This window comes from Rhinoderma darwinii, chromosome 3 (assembly GCF_050947455.1).
Source record: "Rhinoderma darwinii isolate aRhiDar2 chromosome 3, aRhiDar2.hap1, whole genome shotgun sequence".
NCBI lineage: Eukaryota > Metazoa > Chordata > Amphibia > Anura > Rhinodermatidae > Rhinoderma > Rhinoderma darwinii.
Window position 1 is genome coordinate 336,837,675 of NC_134689.1, and position 27,525 is coordinate 336,865,199.

The 27,525-nt window shown below is 41.7% G+C and overlaps 1 protein-coding gene and 1 long non-coding RNA gene across 7 annotated transcripts in view; one reads left to right on the forward strand and one right to left on the reverse strand.

The window, feature by feature from the left end:
• Positions 1–3,721, forward strand: part of LOC142749864 (uncharacterized) — a 38,220-nt gene extending 34,499 nt beyond the window's left edge. For both annotated transcript variants that reach the window (XR_012882488.1, XR_012882489.1), the window contains exon 4: positions 3,451–3,721. This is a non-coding gene — a long non-coding RNA (uncharacterized LOC142749864). The remainder of the gene's footprint in view (positions 1–3,450) is intronic.
• The window catches only part of LOC142749863 (stereocilin-like), a 62,987-nt gene continuing 37,811 nt past the window's right edge, over positions 2,350–27,525 (reverse strand). For 2 of the 5 annotated variants that reach the window (XM_075858393.1, XM_075858395.1), the window contains 9 exons: positions 27,434–27,524; positions 10,423–10,603; positions 5,504–5,676; positions 5,266–5,421; positions 4,951–5,093; positions 4,717–4,865; positions 3,907–4,004; positions 3,641–3,788; positions 2,350–2,958 (listed from right to left, as the gene is read on the reverse strand). In XM_075858393.1, coding sequence (XP_075714508.1) covers positions 2,828–2,958; positions 3,641–3,788; positions 3,907–4,004; positions 4,717–4,865; positions 4,951–5,093; positions 5,266–5,421; positions 5,504–5,676; positions 10,423–10,603; positions 27,434–27,524 — 1,270 coding nt within the window. In that variant the 3' untranslated portion in view covers positions 2,350–2,827. Of the gene's footprint in view, positions 2,959–3,640; positions 3,789–3,906; positions 4,005–4,716; positions 4,866–4,950; positions 5,094–5,265; positions 5,422–5,503; positions 5,677–6,904; positions 7,156–10,422; positions 10,604–27,433; position 27,525 lie in introns of those variants that run through there. The other 3 variants (XM_075858391.1, XM_075858392.1, XM_075858394.1) reach the window with 3 other exon arrangements.

The following is a 27,525-nucleotide window of genomic DNA, read 5'->3' on the forward strand; positions in this document are numbered from 1 at the left end:
AACTGCCTTCTAAGTCGGACATAGTTGTCACTTTTGTTTCCAAAACATATAGGTTCATATAGATGCGACTAGGGCTGTGCAATTAATAGAAAAATAATCTAAATCGAAATTCAGCGCAATTAATCAATGTCATCTTGCGACTTTCCGTTTTATCAATTATTTTTTCACAGTTTAAACTATATCTGCATCTTCAGGACGCAGATACAGTTGAATCCAATGGTAGGGCAGGGGACTGTAAGGTCCCTGCTCTACCATTCACTATGTATCGCTGGATGAGAGACAGTGACTTCATTGCGCCTGTCTACGCCGTACAGACCAGAGGAGCAGAGGGATCGCCTCAACTCGTCATTGGAACGGGATTAGGTGAGTATATTAATATTTCTATCTGCCACTATTGGGGGCAGCTGGGGTGGCATTATACAGAGTAGGAGCAGCTATGGGGACATTATAATGTGTGGAGGACAGCTATGGGGGCATTATACTGTGTGGAGGATAGTTATGGGGGGCATTATACTGTGTGGAGGACAGTTATGGGTGGCATTATACGGTGTGGAGGACAGTTATTGAGGGCATTACACGGTGTGGAGGACAGTTATGGGGGCATTATACTGTGTGGTGGCAGCTATGGGGAGCATTGTACTGTGTGGGGGCAGCTATACGGGCATTATACAGTGTGGGGGCAGATATGGGAGCATTATACTGTGTGGGGGCAGTGTCAGGAGGTATATTATATACAGTAGTATACAGCAGGCTCAGGGGATAAATATAAATTTAATGGCGTAGCATGCAAATAGGAGGTGTGGTATGCAAAAAGGGGTGTGGTCTGAATAATCGTAATCGAGGATGCATGTTCAATTAATCGTGATTTTGATTTAGGTCATAATTGCCCAGCCCTAGATGCGACACACAGATGCCTATGCTGTCCCAACCTCAGTCCCTGCAAAAACATAGTTAAATCTAATGTCACGAACGAGTACTTCGCTATCCAACAATTTATGAATTGCTCTTCTATGTATGTTATATACCAATTGAATGCAAATGCGAGCTTCAGTAGATAGGGAGGCAAAACAGACCCTAAGAGCCAGGGTGAATAAGCATAGGTCCACTACAAGCAACTGTTTTATGAAACACAGTGTGTCTAGACATCTTTGCCAAACTCACAAAGGCATTTTTGATTTAACAATCACACCAATAGATATTACCTTTAAGGCCCCATGCACACGACCGTGCCCGCAATCACGGCCCGCGATTGCGGGCACGGCCGGCCGCTGACTGACAGCCGCATTTTGCGGGCCGTGCTCCCATACAAAGTATGGGAGCACGGCCCGCAAAATGCAAAAGAACGGACATGTTCCATAATTACAGGAACATTTCCACGGCACTGACACCCTTCCGTAGTGCTACGGAAAGGTGTCAGTGTTCAATGAAAGTGAATGGCTCCGTTTTTGCGGACCGCAATTGCGGTCCGCAAAAACGGAGGTTTTTTGCTGTCGTGTGCATGGGGCCTAAGTAAGGTACATAACTGTTTCCAATAACTTAAAAATAGGGAATTCTTCTGGATATATAATTTCAGTATCACTGCAGATGGCCTGAACAAACAATCTGAAAATAGCTACTGAAATTGCCCCCCCATCCCGTTTTTTTGGACAACCCCTTATGATACATCCTCTACCTGCCATAATCAGATTATATAAACCTTTATTCTTTACTTTTTATATTATTTGTGGTAACTAACATACTAATAATTACTACACATCATGGATACGCGTCTCCATTAGTAGATGAGTTTACATCACATTTCTTATAAATATGTTTTAATACGACTGTATCTTATAAATCTTTTCTTTTAACGCAATAATCTTAATGGATTGTTTTTACTAATGGATGGATCTCAATTGATCGGTTCACTTACATAGCTAAATTTTAGTGTTGTAACCGTTAAGCTTGTCCGTGACTCATAAACAGGTAGTAACTGTGTGCTTATGTACCATGGTGACAATACTTATGTTCAGTCAAATTTCTTGTTCAATGTTAATTTTGTTTGAAAATGTGTTTCTTTTAAAAGGGAACCCCATGTTACAAACCAGTTCAAAGGCAGCTGCATGAGACAGGTGCCCTTTAAATAGGGACATCTGAAACCCTTTTTTTTTTTCCTACGCTGATAATTTTCAGCAAATTTTACGTGTAGGAGACAGATTTGTACTGCTCATGTGTTTGTTTATTTCATAGAGGATTTTCTAGACCACATACAATTGTAGCACACCTTCAGTACTATAAAAGGAAAAAATTTCCCATTCACTTACAGCAAGCAGAGACCTTATAAATAATATTGAAGATTTGAAACTCAAAAAGTTGCTTAACTGTTTATTATACAATGATTAAGATATATCAACATAAAATTAGACAATCCCTTGCATACAGTTCTACAAAACATAAATTAAAACATAAATAGATTATATGCACTGATGTCAAATAGGTAGATTTTTATGGCAGGAGATGAAAGAAAAATGTTTAACTTTGTTGCAAATGCTGCCTCTTCATTGAGCCCAGAGTTTATTCCGGAAAGAAATAAAAGTATGTGACATCTATTCCAGCATTACTTAAGGGGCCCAACAGAAATTCCTCTGGGGGGCTCAAGATGTGGCATAGTATGGGGTCGACGAGGTACAGCAGTAGACAACCCCTTCTGAAGGGTTTATCCCGTTTTGGGTTATTTCCCAAACAGCCTATTAGTCTCTACTGATATGACCTGTATGTGGTTTGCAGAATCTTCATGTCACACATAACAGAGGACCGATCATTGTACCGGAGGAGCACACCATGCATTTTATTGTTTTCGATTTACAAGACTGAGTACAACAGTAGGTTGCACAATGTACAATACATATAGAACTGGAAGCAGGGTGCTGAGATGGAGTAAAGTGTGGTATGAACAGTGATCGGCATGTGATTTCCCTGCTGAAAAGATAAAAGGACATTGTAAGGGGCATGAAACTGTGACATGATATATATCAGAATTGTCCATGCTTTGATATTTTAGTTTCTTAATAAAGCTGGTCAATATAGAAATGTATTCATGCCATTGAAGTTTGTTGGTGTTGTTGAAGAACTTTGAGAATACTATCCACAAAGAAGTAAGTCGTTGACCAAATAAAGTGTCTACTACATCATGCACAATGACCAAATTGAAGCTTAGGGCTCATGCAAACCATAGAGCCGTACGCCCAGAGTTTGTTTGGCAGCCATAGGTCCTCTGTCTGCCACCTTATGGTGCCTCTGTGATATGGCACCTGATGGAGCATGGCAAGATTCATAGGGAATCCGAGAGGAAAAACAATATGGTATCGGCCTATAGAATCCAATGAGTGCCATTTTGAAATATGCAGATTATGGATCTGTAATATCACTATGAGCATTAACCCTTAATCTCATTTTTCATCTTCTGGAAAGACATGAAAACACTGAAAGGAGAAGAGGAAAAGGATAACAACATCAAGAGGAGCAGTTACTACGACAGAAAACATGATCATGTCACTGAGAATCCTGAAGACTAACACAGATTACACAACGTCTGCAGGAGCAACATTTATAGAGGCCTCACTTTATTATTATTAGTTACTAATTCCACCTGGTTTAATACCTCGGTATGTCTGGTTTCCACTGTCTTCAATGAGAGCCAATGTAAGAGCTCTCATCTGCTCAATATCCAATAACTTCCTTTGTTGTTCTGTAACAGCTTTGGCCTGAGACCAAGAGAACAGTTGCAATTGCTGTGAAGAGAACGATACCTGGAAGAATGAAGTGGTTAGTCTGAGGGCTTGCATTGTTTAATTATTCCAAATGCTGTAAAGTAATTTGCACGTCATCATATTCAATATAATCTAGCAAGGATTTAATTATACTTACTGCAAATTTCTTAGGATGGATCAGAGATATCGCAAGAGGTGTAAGACCTTGAATCTGCTCTAGGACCAGGGAAGAAAGTTCAATATCTTGCAGTCCAGCTATAATAAACATGGTAGCAGGCCGTTAAGTTGAAAAAATACACAAATCCATCATGTTCCTGAGGAAGGCAAAACCACCCTTACAGGGGATTTCCAGTCCCTAAAAATTGATGGCCTATCCTCCAGATAGGCCATCAATAGCTGATTGGTCGTGGTTCGACTTCAATCAGCTGTTTTGAAGGGGGTGCAACATTAGTAATTTCTACTTCATCACTGTGAATTGTCGACACACATGAAGCAGCGATTCACAGGTATTGCAGCCTTCTTCTCCCACTGGAGTGAATGGGAGAAGGCTGCAATAATGTGAATTGCCGCTACATCTGTGTCGACGATTCACAGTGAGCAAGTAGAAATGACGAGTGGTGCACCCCCTTCAAAACAGCTGATTGGAGTTGAACCTTGACCGATCAGCTATTGATGGCCTATCTGGAGGATATGCCATCAATTTTTAGGGACTGGAAAACCCCTTTAAGGGTGCTGCACCCCCTTCAAAACAGCTGATCGGCAGGGGTCCCAGAAGTCGGACCCTGAACGATCAGCTATTGATGGCCTTACCTGAGAATTTTTAGGGACTGGTAAAACCCCTTTAAATAGCCCCTTAGTCATCTTTTTTCCAAACAGAATAACCCCAAGATTAATCATCTCTCTTGGTACTGCAATAAGTCTTGTAAGGTTACAAAAAAGTGCAAGTGCACCTGGAAATGTGTCTCACCAGCGACTGATCCAATCTCGAGAAAAATGTCTTCTGTCCATCCACTGACTGGTCCAAAGATGTCATTACCATTGCAGAGCCGTGCAAGCGCCTCTAATTGTTGCTCAGTGCAGCTAAGTGCAAGGTGGCCTAGATACATCACTGCTGAGCTAAAGACAAGTGGAAGGAGACAAAACAGAAGTGACCACAGGTATCAACTTCTAGATTACATTACTAAGGAAGTAAAAAATGTACCAAAATTCCAGCGGCTTCATCTGTTCCATGTCTTTCTCAGGTAGACCACAAATTACATATCCAAGAGTCACCAAGTGCAATGTATTAAGATCCTTTGCTGTGACATTATGAGACTGCATGAATCCATTGACTAACGTATTTAACTGTGGAGATTAATACAGAAATAAATCTTAGGATAATGAAGTCTGAATATTCCTGAGCTTATTGAATATTCAGGCATGTTGCAGGATTGTACTCAAAATTGGGCAATGTATTTCATGTAAAATTCAAAGAATGAACAGTCTACCCTTATACTTTTTCTATACATTTCTTTACCTGACTTATAGTCCATTCTTGCTGTCTTCCAAAAGCCTCCATAACTTGTAAGTCTCCCAATGAAACAGCTTTGAGTTGCTGCACCATAAGCTTAGTCGCCAATCGACCCAGCCGTATAAGGACGTTGTTAGGAAGAACAGAGACAGGTCCAGCAATCTGAAAAGAAAATATAGCCAGTCTACTTGTTGCTTCTTCTGGTTATCTAAGTTGATGTCGGTAAAAACACATCATTTCCTACCTTGAGTACTCTGTCCAACAAAGGAATCAGCTCACTATTTGGGATATCAGGATCTAGACCTATTTCTTCAAGACAGTCCATAAAATTGACAGAAGTCATTCTCATAAGGACATCTACACCCCATGCCGAAACAATGCTACCACGAACAATGCCACACTCAGGTGCAAGTACTGCTAATCGAAGAGGAAAAGAGATAAACGATTAATCCTTTGTAGAATACAATTGTAGGAATAGATTTTAGCCTAAGTTGACGCTATCGCAGGGTGCCGATGAGTTGCAATGGCAGCCAGGGTCTAACAGTGGCCCTAAGCTCTGCAATTTTACTATACCTATCAGAGGCACGACCTAATAGAATGCCTGTACGCATTAGGCCCTGTTCACACAGCAAAATTCCACTGGTCTTTCAAATCAATGGGAGTTGGACGCTTCTTTTTCCCACTAGCGGATTTTTCCAGCTAGCTCGAAAAAGAAGCGTCCTGCCCGATCTTCAGGGTGGATTCCGCCTGAACCTCCCAGTGGGAGAAGGAATATTTCTGCGCGGATTGAGCGGCGGGACCCGCCATGCAAGATCTGCTGTGTGAACTGACCTTTATGCTGAGAGGCATAATACACTGCAATACAGAAGTATTGCAATGTATTATATGAGCGGTCAAATGCTCGCACAGTCTAGTCTCATAAAAGAGAACTGAAAAAGTCTAATATATTTTTCTCAACATAAAAAAAAGAAATAAACACAAAAAATTATTTTCTTCATTAAACCATGAATCATAAAGCCGTTATCTCTACTTGCATATTGGACCTCTTCCACCATGACTCCTTCAAGATGTTCTAGCTGGCTGCCGTTGGACACTGATGAAAAGAGTCCAAGTCTTTCTCAATTTTTGTCCACACTGTTGGATATATGGAAACGATTTGCAATACTATTGCGCCTTGTCTCCTCCCCGGGTCCGCCAACTCCACTTGTGGGTAACCCGCAATTTGCAGCTACAGAATGTAGCTCTTCCTTTCTCTAGCTAATGAGCAACCCAATAAGAGTTATAAGGGATGTAGTGCGACATCTGTCAGACATCGTAGGGAATTCTGGAACATCTACTGGGAATTGGTAACAATACCATCAACTCCCGAGTTATGTGAACTCTCTGATACCTATGCCTAAACTCACTGCCCAGGTTTTAGACTTTAGTTATGCCTTTCCTCTGTTGCACCCTCACATTCGATCTCCCTAGTTTATGGTATGCTGTTATTGGGTGATCCGGAGGACTCTGCTCCCGGTTTTATTCAGGCATGGGAACGGGAACTGGGACGTAGTTTCTCATTGAAACAATGGAGTGAATCCTTTCTTTTCACTCATAAGCTCTCAGTCTATTGTAGACTTCAGGAACTCAATTACAAAAATGGATCTCAATGGTATAGAACCCCCGCCAAATTACAGCAAATGTACCCTAAGTTTTCCCACCTATGTTGGAGATGTGGTTCAGCTCCAGGTGCAATGATGCATATCTGGTGGGAGTACGCTGCCATAGCTTCACTGTGGCGTGAGGTGACTTCCTTCTAGAACGCTTTATGTTGAATGTCTATACAGATTTCCCCAGAGATAGCTCTCTTATCCATGTTTACAGGTTTTATCTCCAAGCTCAAAAATACAACTTGTCCTGCAAAAAACATGTCCTCATAAGGCTATGTCAACAGAAAAATAAAAAAGTTGTGGCTTTCAGAATGTAGTGATGAAAAGCCAATAAAATCTAAAGTAGGCCGCATTATTACAAGGATCTGTCACTAGTTTAGTAATGCCCAATCTTGTAACTAATCTAGAAGGTTCTGTCACACTGATAATTCCAGTGAAAATTATGTCCCAAAACATTTACTATTTTAAAAGTTCTGAGCTTTTTTCTAAATATGCAAATTAGGCTATACTAGCCAAAGGGGTAGTAACATTGCTCTCACTGTGGCGGTGTTTGTGTTGTGTGTATGACGCTGTCCAATCAGTGTCATACAGTTTATCCCCTTCCTTATACACCTTGATCTCAGCTGTGTTAATACTTCAGGCCGATGTTCCCTGGATGAGCGCTGAGGCGATGTGTTAACCCCTTCCCACTGCTTGCATTCGGGGCCCTAATGGCCAAGCCATTTTTTCCATTTTTCCATTGTCACATTTGAAGAGCTATAACTTTTTAATTTTTGCGTCAACATAGCTGTATAAGGTCTTGTTTTTTCTGGGACGACTTGTAGTTTTTATTGGTACCATTTGAGAGTAGATGCGACTTTTTGATCACTTTTTATCACATTTTTTATGTCAGGATTAACAGAAAACAGCAATTCTTCCATAGATTTTTATTTTATTTTTTACGGCGTTCACAGGGCGGGTTAAATAATGTAACAACTTTATATTCGGGGTCGTTACGGACGTGGCGATACCTTATATGTGTAACTTTTATGCTTTATTGTGGGGTTTTTTAATAGTAAAGCATTTTGTAAGGGGAAAAAGTGGGTTTTTCTTTTTCACATTTTTTTAAATTAACTTTATTCAACTTTTTTTTACTTTTATACTAGTCCCACTAGGGGACTTCACTATGCGATCCTCCGATCGCTATTATAATACACTGCAATACTTTTGTATTGCAGTGTATTACTGCTTGTTCCTTTTAAAACGGACAGGCATCTGCTAGGTCATGCCTCCGGCATGACCTAGCAGGCATTTACTACAGGCAGACCTGGGGGCCTTTATTAGGCCGCCGGCTGCCATCGGAGACACAGACACTCAGCGATTTTATCGCCGGGTGTCAGTGGGATGAGAGGGAGCTCCCTCCCGCTCTCCAAAACCACTCAGATGCGGTGCACGCTATTGAGCACCGCATCTGAAGGGTTAAACGGGTGAGATCAATATTAATATCGATCTCACGCGGTCGAGCAGGGACGCCCCCAGCCCTCAGCTACCACTGGCAGCTGAGAGCAGGGAGATTTGACAGCTCCCTGCTCGGTTTACTTTATTCTAATGCAGCGCCGTGGAATGGCGGCGCTGTAGAATAAAGCCCATTAATGACCACCGTGAAAAGGCTTATCGGCGGTCATTAAGGAGTTAAAGGAGCTGCGGCCAGAAGTGTAAACACAGAGTAATTTCACAATTGAAGCTGAGATCACGCTGTGTAGGGATGGGGAGAAACTTTATGACACTGATTGGACAGCATCATACAGACATCACAAGCAGACAAAGAGCAGCGCTAATGCCCCTTTGGCTAGTACAGCCTCATTGGCATATTTAGAAATAAGCTCAGAACTTTTAAGATAATAAACGTTTTGGGATACAATTTTCACTAGCATTATCAGTGTGACAGCGCCTATTAGATTATTTAGGAAATTGGGCATTACCAAACTAGCGATAGATCCTCTTTAAGGCGTTAACAACTCTGTTAGGAAACGCCTGTTCCCTTAAGATCACCATGACTACTGTTCTAGCTTCTGGGCAGTTCTGGTTTTACTTTGAGCCTATCTCTTTTCTCTGTCCTTCTGCCTATCAGGTGTAGGTGTAGCGTTAGTATTTATACCTAGCTTCCCCCACCTGTTCTTTGCTTGTGATTTTTCTGTCTTCATGTGTTTTGATCAAGCTACTTACCTACACCTTTTACCTCTGACTTCTGGACTTCTTGGAATTTGACCTCAGCGAGTATTTGGATAACCCTTTGTTTACCGATTTTGATTATCTGTTCCTGGCTGGTTCTGACCTCTGCTTTACCTGATATCCACTTGCTTACTGTTTTGAACTTTCTGTTTACCCTCTGGCTGTCTGGTTCCTGTTCATGTTTGCCTACATTGCACCTCTTATCCAACACTGAATTCTGCTAAGACAACCTGGGTTCTATGCAGAAAAACCATCCTGCCTTGCGATCGGCTTTGGCAAAAACCTTAGAGTAGCCTTAGACACTGTCAATCAGAGTTGTGATGGATTTGAGGTTGCGGATTTATTTGCACGCATTCTAACGGCAGTCTCCAGCAGCCTTTGGGGAATTGCTCAGCTCGCAATTCCATAACATAACAAACTCTACCTTAAGACCACCTCACAGATAATACCGATACATTATATGGGCAATATTGTGTATAAATTTTCCCATTCAAATTAGATGAACGTTAGTTTGGCAGGACTATTTAATGTGTACAGTATGAGGGTGTGCCAACTCTCCCCTCGACGACAGATGGATTTCAATATGCCAGATCCTTTGTTCCCGCAGAGCGTGCATGTTAAAGGAAAAGGTGTGAGAGGAATGCTTGTTCGAGTGGCAGCTATCTGTAGTCCCACCATACCTGCAAACCTCCACTTAGCGAAATCCTGCATGCGGCCCTAGACAAATACATTTATTTTTAGGCTTGATTTTGGCTTAATTTTATCTTATTGATATCCTTAAAATATCATTGATAACACAATATAATCTATTGGCTCAATAATTTATACATGATCTGCCAATGGAGATAATAAACTATCTAGAAATTGTTTAGATCATTGACAAACATCTCCATGAATATAGTTGGAAGAGGTCAAGACAGCTTATATTAGCATCTTCTGGCTCCAGAAACAGGCCTTAGTATACCCATAAATGTCAGATGCTGGTCAGACTTGTGAAAGATTGGTCATACTAAAGATGTTTTTATTAGCGGGCATGTTCGGACCTCCCGAATTAGTCAAGTGTGCCAACACACATGAAAACTATTGTCTGATTCACTGATTATATTTAATACCCTTAAAATGAATCTGGCTACTCTGGCTATCTAATCTTCTCCAGATTGGCCACTTATGAATAAAATCTGGATTGTTCTTGCTTGCAATAATAAAATAATAGGACAATAAAAAATGACACTTTATAACTAGTGATGTCATATGTCTGTAAATGGTGAACTTCTTACAATCTTTCAACGCCACTGACTCTTACCTGAACTCCTTGGCATGGAGCGGGACAAAAACAAGCGTTGAAACACTATACGTTGTTTCTGCATGTTCTCTGCTTGCTGTTCAACAGTTTGAGTTTTTCTGCAGGCTGTACCTAAGGCTGATTTCCTCCATTTTCGTTCTTCAAATAGCATCTGGAATAACCAACGGCTAGAAATGGCAGCCTTGCAAAAAGAAGGGAACATTAAAGATGAGTCATATAGACCAGCAGTCCCCGACTTTTTTTCACCAAGGACCAGTTGCATGCAAGAAAATGTTTCCACGGACCAGCGGGGGGGACAACAACATGTTTGGCGGAGGCAGGGTAGTTGCGGTGAGGGGGTTAGGGTCAGTTCACACGTTGCGTAAATACCGCGTACTTTCCACAACAGGATTCGTTGCGGAAAATCTGCAGCATAATACAGTAGCAGCAAAGGGGATGAGATAGAATAAATGTCATCCACGCGGTGCGTAAATAGTATTGACATGCGGTGCAGAGTTTTATTCCACAACATGTCAATTGTATTCGCGTAAACGCTGCTTATTTGTTGCGGGTTTTCCCCATTGAATTCCATTGGAGGTAAAACCCACAACGAATAGCAGTTATTGCGTTTATTGAGGCGGAATCGCCGCAAAAAAGCAACTCAGAAAAAAACAAAAAACGTATACTAACCCAGAAGTCTGTGTTCTTCCTCCAGGCCGGCCTCCTGGGATGACATTTCCTCCCATGTGAACACTGCTGCGGCGGTCACGTGGGATGAAACATCATCCCAGGAAGCCTGGATGACGTTACAGGGCTGGCCTCCTGGGATGACGTTTTATCCCATGTGACCACCACTGCTGCCAATCACAGGCTGCAGCAATCTCCTGGGATGAAACGTCATGCTCAGGAGATTTCCGCAGCGGATATTTCAGGCGAAAAACTGCACCACAGTTTGGTGCGGTTTTTCACCCGAAATTCCCTGCGGCCACCGGGGCGTATACCACATAACATGGCCTGGTACCAAATGATCCGTGGCCTGGTATTGGTCCGCGGACCGGTGGTTAGGGATCGCTGATTTAGACTATCATGTAAGTATTGACATATGGTTTGCACAAATCTGTATTCAGTGGAGCACCCAATTGCAGTGAATAAAGTTCAGCAATCCACTCAGAAATACATATATAAAAAATATGCAATGAGGCTACACACTGTATAGTCCGGATAAAAATTCAACACACTGTCTCCAGGAAAAGTTTCTCACCATCCCCAATATCAAGGAGGTCAGATTTGGTAGATGAAGGGTCAGAACACACTTGGTGTTTCTACTGCCGGGTCTCCCAGCCTTTACATAAAGTGCTTCTGGACAGGTTAAAAGCAGATAAACATAGCGCAGACTGCAACATTGGATAAAATCTTTTGGTACTTTATTCCATATACTCACAGAGTGACAAAGAAAAAAGCGCTCATAAATATATAAAACCTCTGTGTTGCATGCCAAGCCTCTCCTGCCCGACCCGGGGTTTCGCTTGTCCAGCTTCTTGGGCATGGCTAAAGCGTGCGCTGGTCTCTCATTAAATACACATTGTACAACACATCATTAGGCACACCTGTATCTATACACATAGCATACATATTCTAAAACCATCAGCAGGTTTTACATTAATAATGCAATATAAAATATTATTTCCTCCTTCCACCACTCTCTTTATATTAATAACAGATTGTATTGTAACATCTGAAAGGAAACTGAGCATAGAGCAGAAAAAGTCCACTGCAATAAGACATTGTTCACACTTACTCTACCTTACGACAGATTAAAGATTTATATGATTCTGTGAAAACAATTTCATATCCGCAGTTCACCCTATTGCAACCAATTTATACTTCGCCATGACACTTTACTAAACCCCATAGATCATGGCGAATTAATAAGAATGCAAACAGTTATGGCAAATTACTGCACACAATAATAGAGTCCTGTTCACACGTACTTTCTGCCAACCAACTCACAACTCCATGCATTTTTTGTATTTCTTTTTATATTCACACTCCACACTGTTGCAATCAATTCAATATTCATAGCAGCTAGTTAGTAAATGCAATAAATTACATCCTAAAACATAATGTACTAGGGTAAATGCAGACAATGCGTATGATGTGCGTTTTAGCAGCGCATATTTGTGTTCAGCAAAACCACAGCGTGATACAGTACCAACATAAACAATGAGATTCCAGGAAATCTCATGTACACACTGCAGTATTTTCCTGCACGTAAATTGACCTGCGGTGCAGATTTTAAAATTTGCAGCATGTCAATTTATCTTGCGCTTCCGCTTGCGAATTCTGTCGGCCTAGTGCAGAGGAAAATCGCACCAAAACACGCAACATGAAAACACAGCGATTTACGAATCAGACTGCAAGCATGGTATACTAACATCTAACTGAGGGGCATCTTTGCCTGTTCTAATTAACCCTTTCATGCCGACAATCTGTAGATACACGTCCTTTTCGCACATACCCCGTGCAGCCAGGGCGTGAATATACAGATCTCTGTTCCAGCCGGCATAGAACTGTGAAAAGCGCTCGGATGCCGGCTGTGTCAGTGTCCGCGGCTCCCCAGCAACCTATTCTCTGACAGCCGAACCGATTGGTTCGGCTACAGAGAATATGATCACCGTTATTAACCGCTTCCTGACCGCCCACAGTAAATTCACGTCGGTGCTTGCTGGGCTCTGTGCAGCGCCGACGTGAATTCACAGTGGGTGTTAAAAGGGCGATCCGGGTGCCTCAGTAGTGCTGACACCCGGATCACGCTGTTAACCCCTGCCTCTGGTCCCGGAGACATGACCGGGACCTTATTGGTTCAGGTCCCGATCATGTGATCGCAGGGAAAGTTTGTTGTAGCAACAAACTGGAAAGTTTGTTGCTACAACAAACTTTCCCGAGGACCGATTGCGGGTGCTGCCGTCGTGTGCAAGGCAAAACCGGAGGCCATACTCCGTTCTGCCATTCACAGAAGCCTATGAGGACCAGCTGGTCCTCATAGGCTTCCTGTCAGTGTGACTGTCACCATCACACTGACAGTTTATAATACGTTACACTACCTAGGTAGTGTAATGTATTATAGCAGCCATCAGTGCTGCAGGTCTTCAAGTAAAACAAGTAAAAGAAAAAAAGTATTAAAAATGTTTTATAAAAGTGTAAAAACAAGTTATAAGTTACAAAAACCAAAAATGCTTTTTTTCCTATGTCTTTTATTATAGGAAAAAAAATAATACGTTAAAAAAGTGCACATATTTGGTATCACCGCGTTCGTAACGACCCCAACTATAAAACTATAATATTATTTTTCCCACACTGTGAACACCGCAAAAAATAATTTAAAAATAATACTAGCATCACAATTTTTTTGGTCATCACCCCTCCAAAATATAGAATAAAAAGTGATTAAAAATTTGCATGTACTCCAAAATAATACCAATAAAAGCTAACACCCGTCCCGCAAAAAACAACCATTTACACAGCTTTTTTGACTGAAAAATAAAAAAATTATGGCTCTCAGAATATGGTGACACAAAAAATAAATAATTTTATAGAAAAGTGATTTTATTGCGCAAACGCCACAAAACATAAAAAAACGATATACATATGGTATCGCGGTAATCGTACCAACCTGCAGAATAAAGTCAAATGTCATTTATAGCGCACAGTGATTGCTGTAAAAAAAAAAGTACAAAAAACATTGTCAAAATGTATGTTTTTTTTTTTGTCACTTTGCTTGCCAAAAAATCGAATAAAAAGGGATCAAAAAATCACATGTACCCTAAAATGGTACCAATGAAAACTACAGATTGTAACGTAACAAATAAGCCCTCGCACGGCTCCGATGGAGAATTTTTTTTTAAAAAAGTTCTGGCGGCCAGAATATAGCGACAGAAATTGTGCAGTGTCCAAAAGTGGATAAGATTGGACACCATTTATCAGTGCGACACTGGCCACACATCTATGAATTATTTATTTACCCCATTATTATACCATCTTATTATGCCCTGATGTACTCTGCCCAGCTTACATATACCCTGATGCACTCCGCACAGATCACATATACCCTGATGCACTCCGCACAGATTATATATGCCACCACATTATAAATTTAAATACCAGCAAAACCCCAAACAGAACTGTTGCCAAGCAATATCTGCGCTCCAAAAGCCAAATGGTGCTCCCTCCCTTCTGAGCCCTGCCGTGGGTCCAAACAGCAGTTTATTACCACATATGGGGTATTTCCGTAATTGTGAGAAATAGCTTTACAAGTTTTGGGGTGCCTTATATTCTTTATTCCTTGTAAAAATTACATTTTTTTTATATTTTTTCAGAAAAAATTTAGATTTTCATTTTCACAGACATATTCCAATAAATATAGCAAAAGACCTGTCGGGTCAAGATGCTAACTATACCCCTAGATGAATTCCTTGAGGTGTGCAGTTTCCAAAACCACTTTTGGGGAGATTCCACTGTTTTGGCACCACAAGACCTCTTCAAATCTGACATGGTGCCTAAAATATATTCTAAAAAAAGGAGACCCCAAAATCCACTAGGTGCTCCTTTGCTTCTGAGGCCGGTGCTTCAGTCCATTATCACACCAGAGCCACATGTGGGATATTTCTAAAAACTGCAGAATCTGGGCAATAAATATTGAGTTGCATTTCTCTGGTAAAACCTTCTGTGTTACAGAAAAAAATGTATTACAAATGAATTTCGGCAAAAAAAATGAAATGTGTAAATTTCACCTCTACTTTGCTTTGAATCCTGTGAAAGGGTTAATAAACTTTCTGAATGCTGTTTTGAATACTTTGAGGGGTGCAGTTTTTAAAATGGGGTGATTTATGGGGTCTATTTAGTACATAAGGCCCTCAAAGCCACTTCAGATCTGAACTGGTCCTTGACAAAATAGCCTTTTGAAATTTTCTTGAAAATGTGAGAAATTGCTGCTAAAGTTCTAAGCCTTGTAACGTCCTAGAAAGATAAAATAATGTTCAAAAAACAATGCAAATATAAAATAGACATATGGGGTATGTTAATTAGCAACAATTTTGTGTGCTATTAATATCTGTTTTACAAGTAGATTACATTTAAAATTAGAAAAATTATAATTTTTGCACATTTTCTTTACATTTTGGTGTTTTTCACAAATAAGCTATGAATTTATTGACCACATTTTTCCACTAACATAAAGTACAATATGTCACGAGAAAACAATCTCTGAATCGCTTGGATAGGCAAAAGCATTCCAGAGTTACCACATAAAATATGTCAGATTTGAAAAAATGGGGCTGGTTATTGAGGGAATCGATGACCATTGGTCCTGAAAGGGTTAAATAACGACCACAACACACTTCTTCATTTTTACTGGATGGTGATCGGCCATAGCTTTTATTAAATCTGTCAACAAAATCGCTCAGCGGCAACCAGTATTATCCGCATAGCTATGAAGCGTTATGCTGGCCGCCGGACTCCCGATGGGCAAGTCCGCCCTCGTAGCTCCTCATCACACCACCAAGATCTGAAAACCGCCTGCTGTGACTTAATACAAAACAGCAGTATAAGAAATTTACATCGCAATGAAGAATAGCATAGAAAATGTATCATCCTCCCCTTATATATATATTTATAACACATACATGAATATATAAAAGTTAACAGTGTATATCTATAAAACCTCCATAATACCAACTGTAACACGTAATATTCCTGTTCCTTGTCCTAATCCCTTTAAGTAAACAAGGGAGGGAGGGTGGGACACTCGCCTCCAGGTTCTCAGGAAGAGGAAGCTCACCAGGCATTTCCCCCTATATCACCTCTCTGCTGGGCGGGACGCAGCATAGGAGGTACTCTTCTAATAGGCCACTCACTTGGGCAAGTCCGCCCTCGTAGCTCCTCATCACACCACCAAGATCTGAAAACCGCCAGCTGTGACTTAATACAAAACAATATAAGAAATTTACATCGCAATGAAAAATAGCATAGAAAATGTATCATCCTCTTTTCTTTCCTTTCGTATTTATATATATATATCACCTCTCTGCTGGGCGGGACGCAGCATAGAAGGTACTCTTCTAATAGGCCACTCACTTGGCCCCCACCCTTCTTATATTAATAACACGATAAAGGAGATGCCCAACCCTGAACTCTTTAACCCATACCCTTCAATCCTTTCAGTCAGATTGCCCCCTCCCTATTTGGTTGGATGCCATCAAAACGTAAAAAACACCCAGAAACGCATCAAAAAAAGCACCTTCAGGTGCATTTTTTATCTGCAAATTTCTTGTGGGTTTCCTGCGGTTTTGCTGCGTATTTTCTGGAGAAAAATACGCAATGTGTGCATGTAACCCTATACTTCCATCAATATCGTTGTCCCACCCAAAGAACTTGTTTCGTACATATTTGCTTAACTATCCCAATATATCTTGACAGAAGAGTTCCGCAATATCCATCACCCAATCGAGTAACACCCCAATACATATCAATAATGTGCTCAACCTTATTACACATCCCTTCCGCATATTTATTCACTCTGTCAATTATTCATCTTGAGGGAGATAAGGAACCTGTTCCCAAAAGCATACATGAGTGTCTAATTATCACGCCCTTTACAAAGTGTCACAAGAATACGTCAGGGAGAGTACCTTCCCATCTGATAACGTAGCCAAAAATATCTAATGACGTTCTTTCTACTGTTTACAAATGCCAGCATACTGGCATATTATATCCCGACCTCCCATTGTGCCACCCACACCGCACCGAACAGTAGGTGTTGTATTCTAATATTCTCAACCAAAGATTAAATATGAAGTTCAACAAATAGTGAGGAAGATGAAATGACGGCACTCACCCATATGGTTGTATTTTTTTCTTTTATTGTGGCATTCAGCAAAAATAATAGAGTATAAGGGAGGACAAAGCAGATTGCATGGCAGGTTACATTCTGTTTTGCGCTTAGTATAGCGCTTCTTCTGACCGAAAACATCATTGCTGGCGGCGTTCTTTTAAACTACGGTCAGCTGCAGCTTCCTTAGTAAAACAGTGAACGTCCCCTGTTACACACCCCTTTATGTTAATCACTATTGAGAAGACAAAATCCTTATTACGTCATGGCAGGACGGATACTTGAATTCCCACGTGATCATATCATGAAAGCCGCTGGAGAGAGATCATCTCTATTGCGGCTGCGTGGGAGTCTTAGCTCAAATATAAATATTAAATAAGAAACGTCTATGAAGATGAGAAGGTACAGTATACATAGATTAACAAGGGGCAGTAATAAAGGAATGGTACTAGCCTATTTGGTATAGCCCCATGGTAAATAACTTCTTTTTTTTTTTCTAATCCGTTCATTATCCCTTTACAGAGGCATGCTATTGCTTATACAAGTGAAATTAAATTGCACAACATATCTCAATATGCAGCAAGTTAAAACCAAAACTATAAGCACAAAAATGACTACAAAAAAACTGGCATTTCATTTTCATCTTTTAAACCGGCAGGTCCCATCACATTTGCGTGTATAATCCATCCTGCTTCTTTTCTGAGTAAGATCTTGTGTCTGTCGCCTCCATTTACAGGAATTTCAACTTGCTCTATACCTGAAAACTTCAAGAGAGGAGAAATCTCCCCCATGAGCCTTTCTCATATGATCGATTCATCTCGGAACGCCTGTTATAATTGATTTACAATGCTCTCTAAATCTGACATACAGACATCTATTGGTTTTACCTGTATAGAAACGTCCACATGGACAGAAAATTGAGTCTTGAGAATTAAGTCTTACAACTGATGAATTGTTGTACTTTTTGTGCAATACCTGCAAAATTAAGGGTTTTAGTTTGGAGGTCATATTTGCAATGAGTAGAATTACCACAACGATAATTCCCCTTTGGGATTAGCCTTTTGAGCCAACTATCCTTAGTTTCAGTGAACCTACTATGAACCAGTTTATCTTTTATATTAGTGCTTTGCCTAAATGAGATCAAAGGTTTTTTTATAGCTACATTTTTCAAACAGGGATCTCCTTCGATTCGGTGCCAGTGTCTAAAAATCAAAATTTTTTATTATTTGGGCTTGACAAGTATATTTGAAAGTAAAAATGTATCTCTGTTCCTCTTTTGAACTATTATTGATTTTTTTTGTCAGGAAGGGGTTCAAGTGAGTGATGATGTACCTATCTTCAAATACCGTTAAAAAAATATTAGCCAAATTACAAGCCACAGGAGTACCCATTGCGGTACCGTTATTTTGTATGTCCCAAGTATCATTAAACTTAAATGCATTATGGGTAAGAATAAAGTTGAGTGCTTCACAAACAAAGGAAATGTAGTTTCCACTCTTCGTTGCTGAAGATGGAACCTTTCTCACTGCATCAACACCTGTGTCGTGTGGGATTCTAGTGTAAAGGCTCTTGACAGAAGTCAAATAGAAATTATCTTCCCAAGTAACATTCTTACTAGCGTTAAGGAAATCATTAGTAACTTTCAGATGTGCTGGAATACTTTTCAGAGATGGCCTTAAAAGCCAATCTATATATTTAGTGTTACGATCACAGGGTATGTGGACCCACTAGGCCGCTCCGCCGTAGCGGGGAGGAAGCTGACCAGGTCACAGTCTACACGAAAGTCAATAGCAGATAGCAACGCTTGGGTACCTGAACTAGTCCAGACGGTGGCTGTAGCTTCAGCACGGATGGAGGCCGGTGCGGCAGGTAGCGCCAGACGTGGCGGGCAGTAACCGATGTGGCAGAAGACACTGGACGTGGCAGAAGGCACGGGACATGGCAGAAGACACTGGATGTGGCAGAAGACACTGGACGTGGCAAACGACACTGGACGTGGCAAACGACAGCAGGTGCAGTAGACACGACTCCAACACCGGTAGGCACAGGAACAAGAACAATACGGGATACAGGAACGGGTAACAAGGCACGGGTAACAACTGGAACGAGGAAACACTAAGGGACCATTTGCAAGACAGATTGGGATAGACTAACAACGCTCAGGCAAGGATCAGAAGGCCTGGGGCCTTCTTATAGATCAGAAAATCATGGCAGTTGATGATGATGACGATTTCCTTTGTGCGCGCGCTGGCCCTTTAAGGTCGTGCACGAGCGTGCGCGCACCCTACCGGACACAACAGAATGGAGCGGAAGTGAGCGCTGGCGTCTCCTAACAAGGAGATCGGGACCAGCGCTCACGGATCCATGGCTGCGGGCGTCGGGTGGTGAGTAAACCCGGCGGCCCGTGGCCATGGACGCTACAGTATCCCCCCTCTTACGCCACCTCTTCTTAGGGCCAGAGCGAGAGAGGAACTTTTTAATAAGAGCAGGAGCACTGAGGTTCTCTACTGGCTCCCAGGACCTCTCCTCAGGACCAAACCCTCTCCAATCCACCAAATAGAAAGTCCTTCCTCCTACTCATTTGCAGTCCAGGATCTCCTTTACCTCGAATATATCAGAAGGACCGCTGGGAGCAACTGTGGAACTAGAAGTCTTGCTGTAGCGGTTCAGGACCACTGGTTTCAGGAGGGACACATGGAAGGATTTGGGGATTCTGAGGGTAGGAGGCAGCCGCAGCTTATAGGAGACAGGGTTGATTTGTTGCAGAATCTCAAAAGGACCAAGGAACCTGGGAGCAAACTTGTATGAGGGTACCTTCAAGCGAATGTTCCGAGAGGACAGCCAGACTTTAGTCCCCGGAATATACTGAGGCGGCTCTCTTCTCCTAGTATCTGCCTTTCGCTTCATGCGATCTACTGCCAGCAAAATAGAATACCGGGTCTGTTGCCAGGTCTGGGTCTCTACAGACGGACTGTGAGTAGACGTAAATGATCCACTAGATCCTGCTGGATGAAATCAGCAGCCGCTCCAGAGTCAAGATAGGCGGAGGAAGGATGTGACGTTTCTCCGGAGACGATGGCCATAGGAATCGATAATCTGGAAGAGGTTTTACCGTTTGGAGACGTTCCACCTAGAGTTGCCTCTTCAACCAACCCTAGGTACTGGAGTTTCCCGGTTTCTGTGGGCATTGGCGTGCAAAATGACCCTTAAGGCCACAATACATACATAGTCCAAAGGAGCGTCTGCATTGGTTCTCCTGTTCAGATAACCTGACTCTGTCTACCTGCATGGGTTCTTCAGGTAGTGCACTAGGGGAAGACAATAGAGGTCTCTGGACCGAGGGTGCTGGTCTGTGGGCCCGGCTCTCCTGTCAAACCTCTTGAGTGCACTCCCGGTTTCTCATATCAACCCGGGTGGCTAACAGGATGAGGGCATCCAAGGTAGAAGGAAGGTCACGGGCCGCCAGTTCGTCCTTGATGTGAGAGGACAGTCCCTGCCAGAAGGTCGCCACCAGTGCCTCATTGTTCCATGCCAGCTCGGCTGCTAGGGTACGGAAGGAGATAGCATACTCCCCTACTGTGGAGCCCTCTTGCTTGAGGGTCAACAGAGTGGCTGCGGCAGAGGATGTTCGACCCGGCTCCTCGAACACGGCACGAAAGAACTGCAGGAGCAAGGCTAGGTCTGCGGATACAGGTCCTTGTTGCTCCAAGATTGGGTTCGCCCATGCGAGGGCCTTGCCAACGAAGAGGGAGATAATAAACGCCACTTTGGCATCCTTGGAGGGGAAGAGATGAGGCCGTAGCCTAAAATGAACCGTGCATTGATTAAGAAATCCTCTACATGCTCTGGGTTCACCGTCATAGCGAGGAGGAAGAGGCAGAGGAACTGTGGATCCAGAACAAACAGGAGGAGCAACGGGCAGTGGCACAGCAACAGCCTCAGGAGGAAGAACCGGGGGTGGAACAGTGAGTAGATCCTGGCAGACCAGGATAGAATTCACAGCCTCAAGGAGTTGATCCTGACATGTGCGTAGTTCATTCATCTCCGTCTGTATCTACTGGACTGCGGTATTGGGCTGGCCAGCGGGTTCCATGGCCTGAGCATACTGTCACGATCACAGGGTATGTGGACCCACTAGGCTGCTCCGCCGTAGCGGGGAGGCAGCTGACCAGGTCACAGTCTATACGAAAGTCAATAGCAGATAGCAACGCTTGGGTACCTGAACTAGTCCAGACAGTGGCTGTGGCTTCAGCACGGATGGAGGCCGGTGCGGCAGGTAGCGCCAGACGTGGCGGGCAGTATCCGATGTGGCAGAAGACCCTGAACGTGGCAGAAGGCATGGGATGTGGCAAAAGACACGACGTGGCAGAAGACACTGGGCGTGGCAGAAGACACTGGACGTGGCAAACGACACTGGACGTGGCAAACGACAGCAGGTGCAGTAGACACGACTCCAACACCAGTAGGCACAGGAACAAGAACAATACGGGATACAGGAACTGGTAACAGGGCACGGGTAACAACTGGAATGGGGAAACACTAAGGGACCATTAGCAAGACAGACTGGGATAGACTAACAATGCTCAGGCAAGGATCAGAAGGCCTGGGGCCTTTTTATAGACCAGGAAATCATGGCAGTTGATGATGACGATTTCCTTTGTACGCGCGCTGGCCCTTTAAGGCCGTGCACGAGCGTGTGAGCGCACCCTACGGGACACAGAAGAATGGAGCAGAAGTGAGCGCTGGTATCTCCTAGGAAGGAGATGGGGACCAGCGCTCACAGATCCATGGCTGCGGGCGTCGGGAGGTGAGTAAACCCGACGGTCCGCGGCCATGGACGCTACATTTAGAGGGGGGCTCGGTTAGAGAGCTGACTACCAAGACAATTGGGCGGCCTGGAGGATTATTACGAGCTTTATGTATTTTAGGTAGAAAATACCACGTGGGTTTTGAAGGGAACTCAGGATATAATTTGTCTGCCATTTTCCGTGATAAGCAGCCATTTTCCACATCTCTCCTTAGAAAGGATTGTAATTTTAACTGGAATTTGCTGGTAGGATCACCTTTTAATTTTGAATAAGTATTTGTGTCTGACAGTTGTTTTAAGGCTTCAGAGAGATAATATTCCCTAGTCATAAGGACTATGTTACCTCCTTATCTGCTTTTTTTTCAATGAATTCAGTGCTCTTTCCTCCTCTTCTGTGATATTACAATTACTTTTATATAGGATCGATTCCACCTCATGTTTTACAACTAGGGAGAAAAGTTCTAGGTTACTGCCTGATGCTATAGGGGTGAAAAAGTAGAGGGTATTCCACCCTTAAAGTAATCGATTTCAGTTGTTTTATGTGTGATCACAGTGTCTTCATCTGGGAGGTTGTCTACCAATATTTGGAAGCAAGCTATTTCTGACTCGGAAAGTGGGCCTACCTGACATGGTATTTCACATTCCCTTCTAATGTTGGCATTATCTATTGTTAATTTATTTATTGCTTTATGCAGATTAAGTTTCCTTACACCCTTAAATAGATCCTACTCAAAGTCTACTATATCGAAATTCTCTGCCAAGCTGAAATTGAGACCTTTCTCTAGAAGACTAACACAGGCCTTATCCAAGGTCAGTTCTGTAAGATTAATGATATTTGTAATAGAGTCATTCTCCAACACTCCTACTTCCTCCATGTAACCTGCTTCCTTTTCCGGCCAAATTTTCCTTCCTTTTTCACTTCTTCCTTTTCTTCTGCCCCCTCGTCTGATGCATCTCCTAAAGGGGCATTTGGTTCTTTTGAATTTTACTGGCATCGTCCGATATACTTGAATCAGAATCTGTTGCCCAAATGTCATTATTAATATTTTTTCTTCCAGAAGAGCGATTTTTTTCTTTTTTTGTTGCCGTTTGTTACCCCAATCAAAGACTTTTCCTAGATCTAAATCATTTTTATCTCTAAAGAATTTATATTTTTTCCTTTCTTTTATCTCAGCTTGAATCGGGACGAGCGTTTTTTCTAGCTTCTTGGAGAAATCATTAATTTGTTGTTCAGTAAGTCTAGTTCTCAGTTCTAATTTAACTTTACAAAGCTCAGTTGTAATTTGTTCATACTCCTTTTCATTTGTTTTTAGAATAATCTTCACTAGGTTTAACGAGTGGATTAAATGAGCTTCTTTCCACTCTGCCTGAAAGGCCGTGTCATCTTGATAGATTACAGGAAATGTAAGATTGTTATGAGTTTATAGTTAAATATGAAGTTCATTGTCTCATGTTTACTTGATAAAGCAGTTCTGTTTCCCCGAAATGTCTTGTACCTCAAGAGACTTTTTCTTTTTTATGTACATTTATTATGATCTATTGTTTTAGACAATAAATTATATATTTCTTCCAAAAAACGTGTTAGACTCATGGAAGTATTGCGCCTGGATAGTGTCGTTTTTTTCACAGTGGATCCCACCTGGTTCTCATTTTTTTTCTACCTGCATTTACTCCCTGGTGAGGTTGGCACCTGACGCCCTAGGGATTACGATTCCTAACCAACTATCTCCGCTATAGTGTTGTGCCTATCCATGCACAACCCCCAAAGGTGAGCTTCCTTATACTATATCTAATAGAGAAAGCGAATGCTATCCTGATGTACTCACCCTATGTAGCGCCTATTTCTTCTCTCTGTTCTCAACTAGCCTCTATACACGTTTTCTTATAATGCGGCAGTGCTCCAGCATCCTAGTTTTTAATTTTCAGTCTGTTCAGCCAAGATACTTTAAGCCGCACAGACAGGTGATCAAATACACCGCGTTCCAAATTATTATGCAAATGTTATTTTTCGCTGATTTTCCTAAATAGTCGATGCAAATGACAGTCAGTATAATCTTCAAGCCATCAACCCTTGGAGTATAATGCAAATTTTATTGAACAAATCTGCTAATGATAACAGATTTTTTTTTAGAAGTAAAAAACTTTCAAATTATTATGCACAACAGAAATCAAAACATTTTAAAGGTTGTAAATAGAACTAAAATGGTAATTTGTTGAATTTGCAGCATCAGGAGGTCATATTTACAGAAATCAAAAGCTCTTTCAATCAAAATAAACTTAACAGGCCAAGTTACATGTTAACATAGGACCCCGTCTTTGATATCACCTTCACAATTCTTGCATCCATTGAATTTGTGAGTATTTGGACAGTTTCTGCTTGAATATCTTTGCAGGATGTCAGAATAGCCTCCCAGAGCTTCTGTTTTGATGTGAACTGCCTCCCACCCTCATAGATATTTTACTTGAGGATGCTCCAAAGGTTCTCAATAGGGTTGAGGTCAGGGGAACATGGGGGCCACACCATGAGTTTCTCTCCTTTTATGCCCATAGCAGCCATTGACATAGAGGTATTATTTGCAGCATGAGATGTTGCATTGTCATGCATGAAGATAATTTTGCTACGGAAGGCACAGTTCTTTTTGTACCACGGAAGAAAGTGGTCAGTCATAAACTCTACGTACTTTGCAGAGGTCATTTTCACACCGCCAGGGACCCTAAAGGGGCCTACCAGCTCTCTTCCCATGATTCCAGCCCAAAACATGACTCCGCCACCTCCTTGCTGATGTTGCAGCCTTGTTGGGACATGGTGGCCATTCACCAACCATCCACTACTCCATCCATCTGGACTATCCAGGGTAGCACGACACTCATCAGTAGACAACACGGTTTGAAAATTAGTCTTCATGTATTTCTGAGCCCACTGCAACCATTTCTGCTTGAGAGCATTGTTTAGGGGTGACCGAATAATAGCTTTATGCACACTTGCAAACCTCTGGAGGATTCTACATCTTGAGGTTCGCGGGACTCCAGAGGCACCAGCGACTTCAAATACCTGTTTGCTGCTTTGCAATGGCATTTTAGCAGCTGCTCTCCTAATCCTATTAATTTGTCTGGCAGAAACCTTCCTCATCATGCCTTTATCTGAACTAACCCGTCTGTGCTCTGAATCAGTCACAAATCTTTTCACAGTACGATGATCACGCTTAAGTTTTCTTGAAATATCCTATGTTTTCATACCTTGTCCAAGGTATTGCACTATTTCACGCTTTTCGGCAGCAGAGAGATCCTTTTTCTTTCCCATATTGCTTGAAACCTGTGGCCTGCTTAATAATGTGGAACGTCCTTCTTAAGTAGTTTTCCTTTGTTTGGGCACACCTGGCAAACTAATTATCACAGGTGTCTGAGATTGATTACAATGATCCAAAGAGCCCTAAGACACAATGCCATCCATGAGTTTAATTGAAAAACTAATAATTAAATGTTTATGACACTTAAATCCAATGTGCATAATAAATTGGAACACAGTGTAGATCACGTTCTGTGTGTCCCATGTGATGTATTCTTTGATTTTATACTCTTTTGTATCAAATTGAATACTGTGAATACCCTTATGTTGTGTGATTAAACCTCTTTCTTTGCATGCCTTACATTTCCTACAGTTGTAAAAACCCTTAGTGATAGTATTGGTAAGTTGGTTGGCAGAAAGTACGTGTGAACAGGACTCTATTATTGTGTGCAGTAATTTGCCATAACTGTTTGCATTCTTATTAATTCGCCATGATCTATGGGCTTTAGTAAAGTGTCAATGCGAAGAATAAATTGATTGCAATAAGGTGGACAGCGGATATGAATTTGTTTTCACAGAATCATATGAATCTATAATCTGTCTGCAGTAGAGTAAGTGTGAACAATGTCTTATTGCAGTGGACTTTTTCTGCTCTATGCTCAGTTTCCTTTCAGATGTTACAATATAATCTGTTATTAATAAAAAGAGAGTGGTGGAAGGAGGAAATAATATTTTATATTGCATTTTTAATGTAAAACATGCTGATGGTTTTAGAATAGGTATGCTATTTGTATAGATGCAGGTGTGTATTGATGTGTTGTACAATGTGTATTTAATGAGAGACCAGGGCGCGCTTTAGCCATGCCCCACAAGAATCTGGACAAGGCGAAATCCAGGGTCGGGCAGGAAAGGCTTGGCATGCAACACAGAGGTTTTATATATTTATGAGCGCTTTTTTCTTTGTCACTCTGTGAGTGTATGGAATAAAGTACCAAAAGATTTTATCCAACGCTTCAGTCATGCGCTATGTTTGTCTGCTTTTATCCTTTATCACTTAATGTGAAGGCTGAGAGACCCGGCCGTAGAAACACCATGTGTGTTCTCACACTTCATCTACCACATCTGACCCCCTTGATATTGGGGATGGTGAGGAACTTTTCCTGGAGATAATGTGTTCAATTTTTATCCGTACTATACAGTGTGTAGCCCCATTGCATATAATCTTAGGGTATGTTAACACGGCAAACTAAAAACGGCTTTAAAATACGGAGCTGTTATCAAGGGAAAACAGCCCCTGATTTTCAGCCGTTTTTTATGCATCAAGCGTTTTTTTAATGCGTTTTTTAAGGCCATTTTTGTAGCTATTTTTCTATTTTTACTAACGACCACGCAACAATACGCCTTGTGGGAGCGAAACGCCGTCTTTCCCATTAAAATCAATGGGTAGATGTTTGGAGGCGTTCAGCCTCCGTATTTTCAGCTGTTTTTCGGGGCGTTTTCGGCCCGAAAAACGACTGAAAATAAGCCGTGTGAGCATACCCTAATATATATATATATATATATATATATATATATATATGATCAAGCAAATAGTAGGAGCAGCACAGTGTAAATACCAAAAACGGCTGGTGCTAGCTTCAAATAAAGGAGTGACGCGCTCCTCATGAATATACAAAAAATAGAGCCCAGAAGCAGCTTCTGGGCTCTATTTTGTGTATATATATATATATATATATATATATATATATATATATATATATATGTATATATATGACTATCATGTTGCCCATAATGGACAACTGATCTCAGCCGTCATATTGTAAATCCATTTAAAAAAAATAAAACACAGACCTGGGTGGTTGCTATTAGCGACCTCATCAAATTTATTAAGAGGCACACCCATCTTAATAAATTTGTCACATCTTCAACTGTCTATGCGACACTAATGAAATGTACACCATCTGGGGGCTAGCGTAGATTTCCGTTATAATAAAACATTTTTTTCACTTACCCCCATTGTATTCTGTCCTTACTCAACTAGGACAGAACTTACCATGTTGAGAGACTTTAGGGAGGCAAGTGGCAGCAAAGGAACCAGCCTGTCCAAACGTTTCAGTAACTGAGATGTCCAACGTGCCGTAGAAC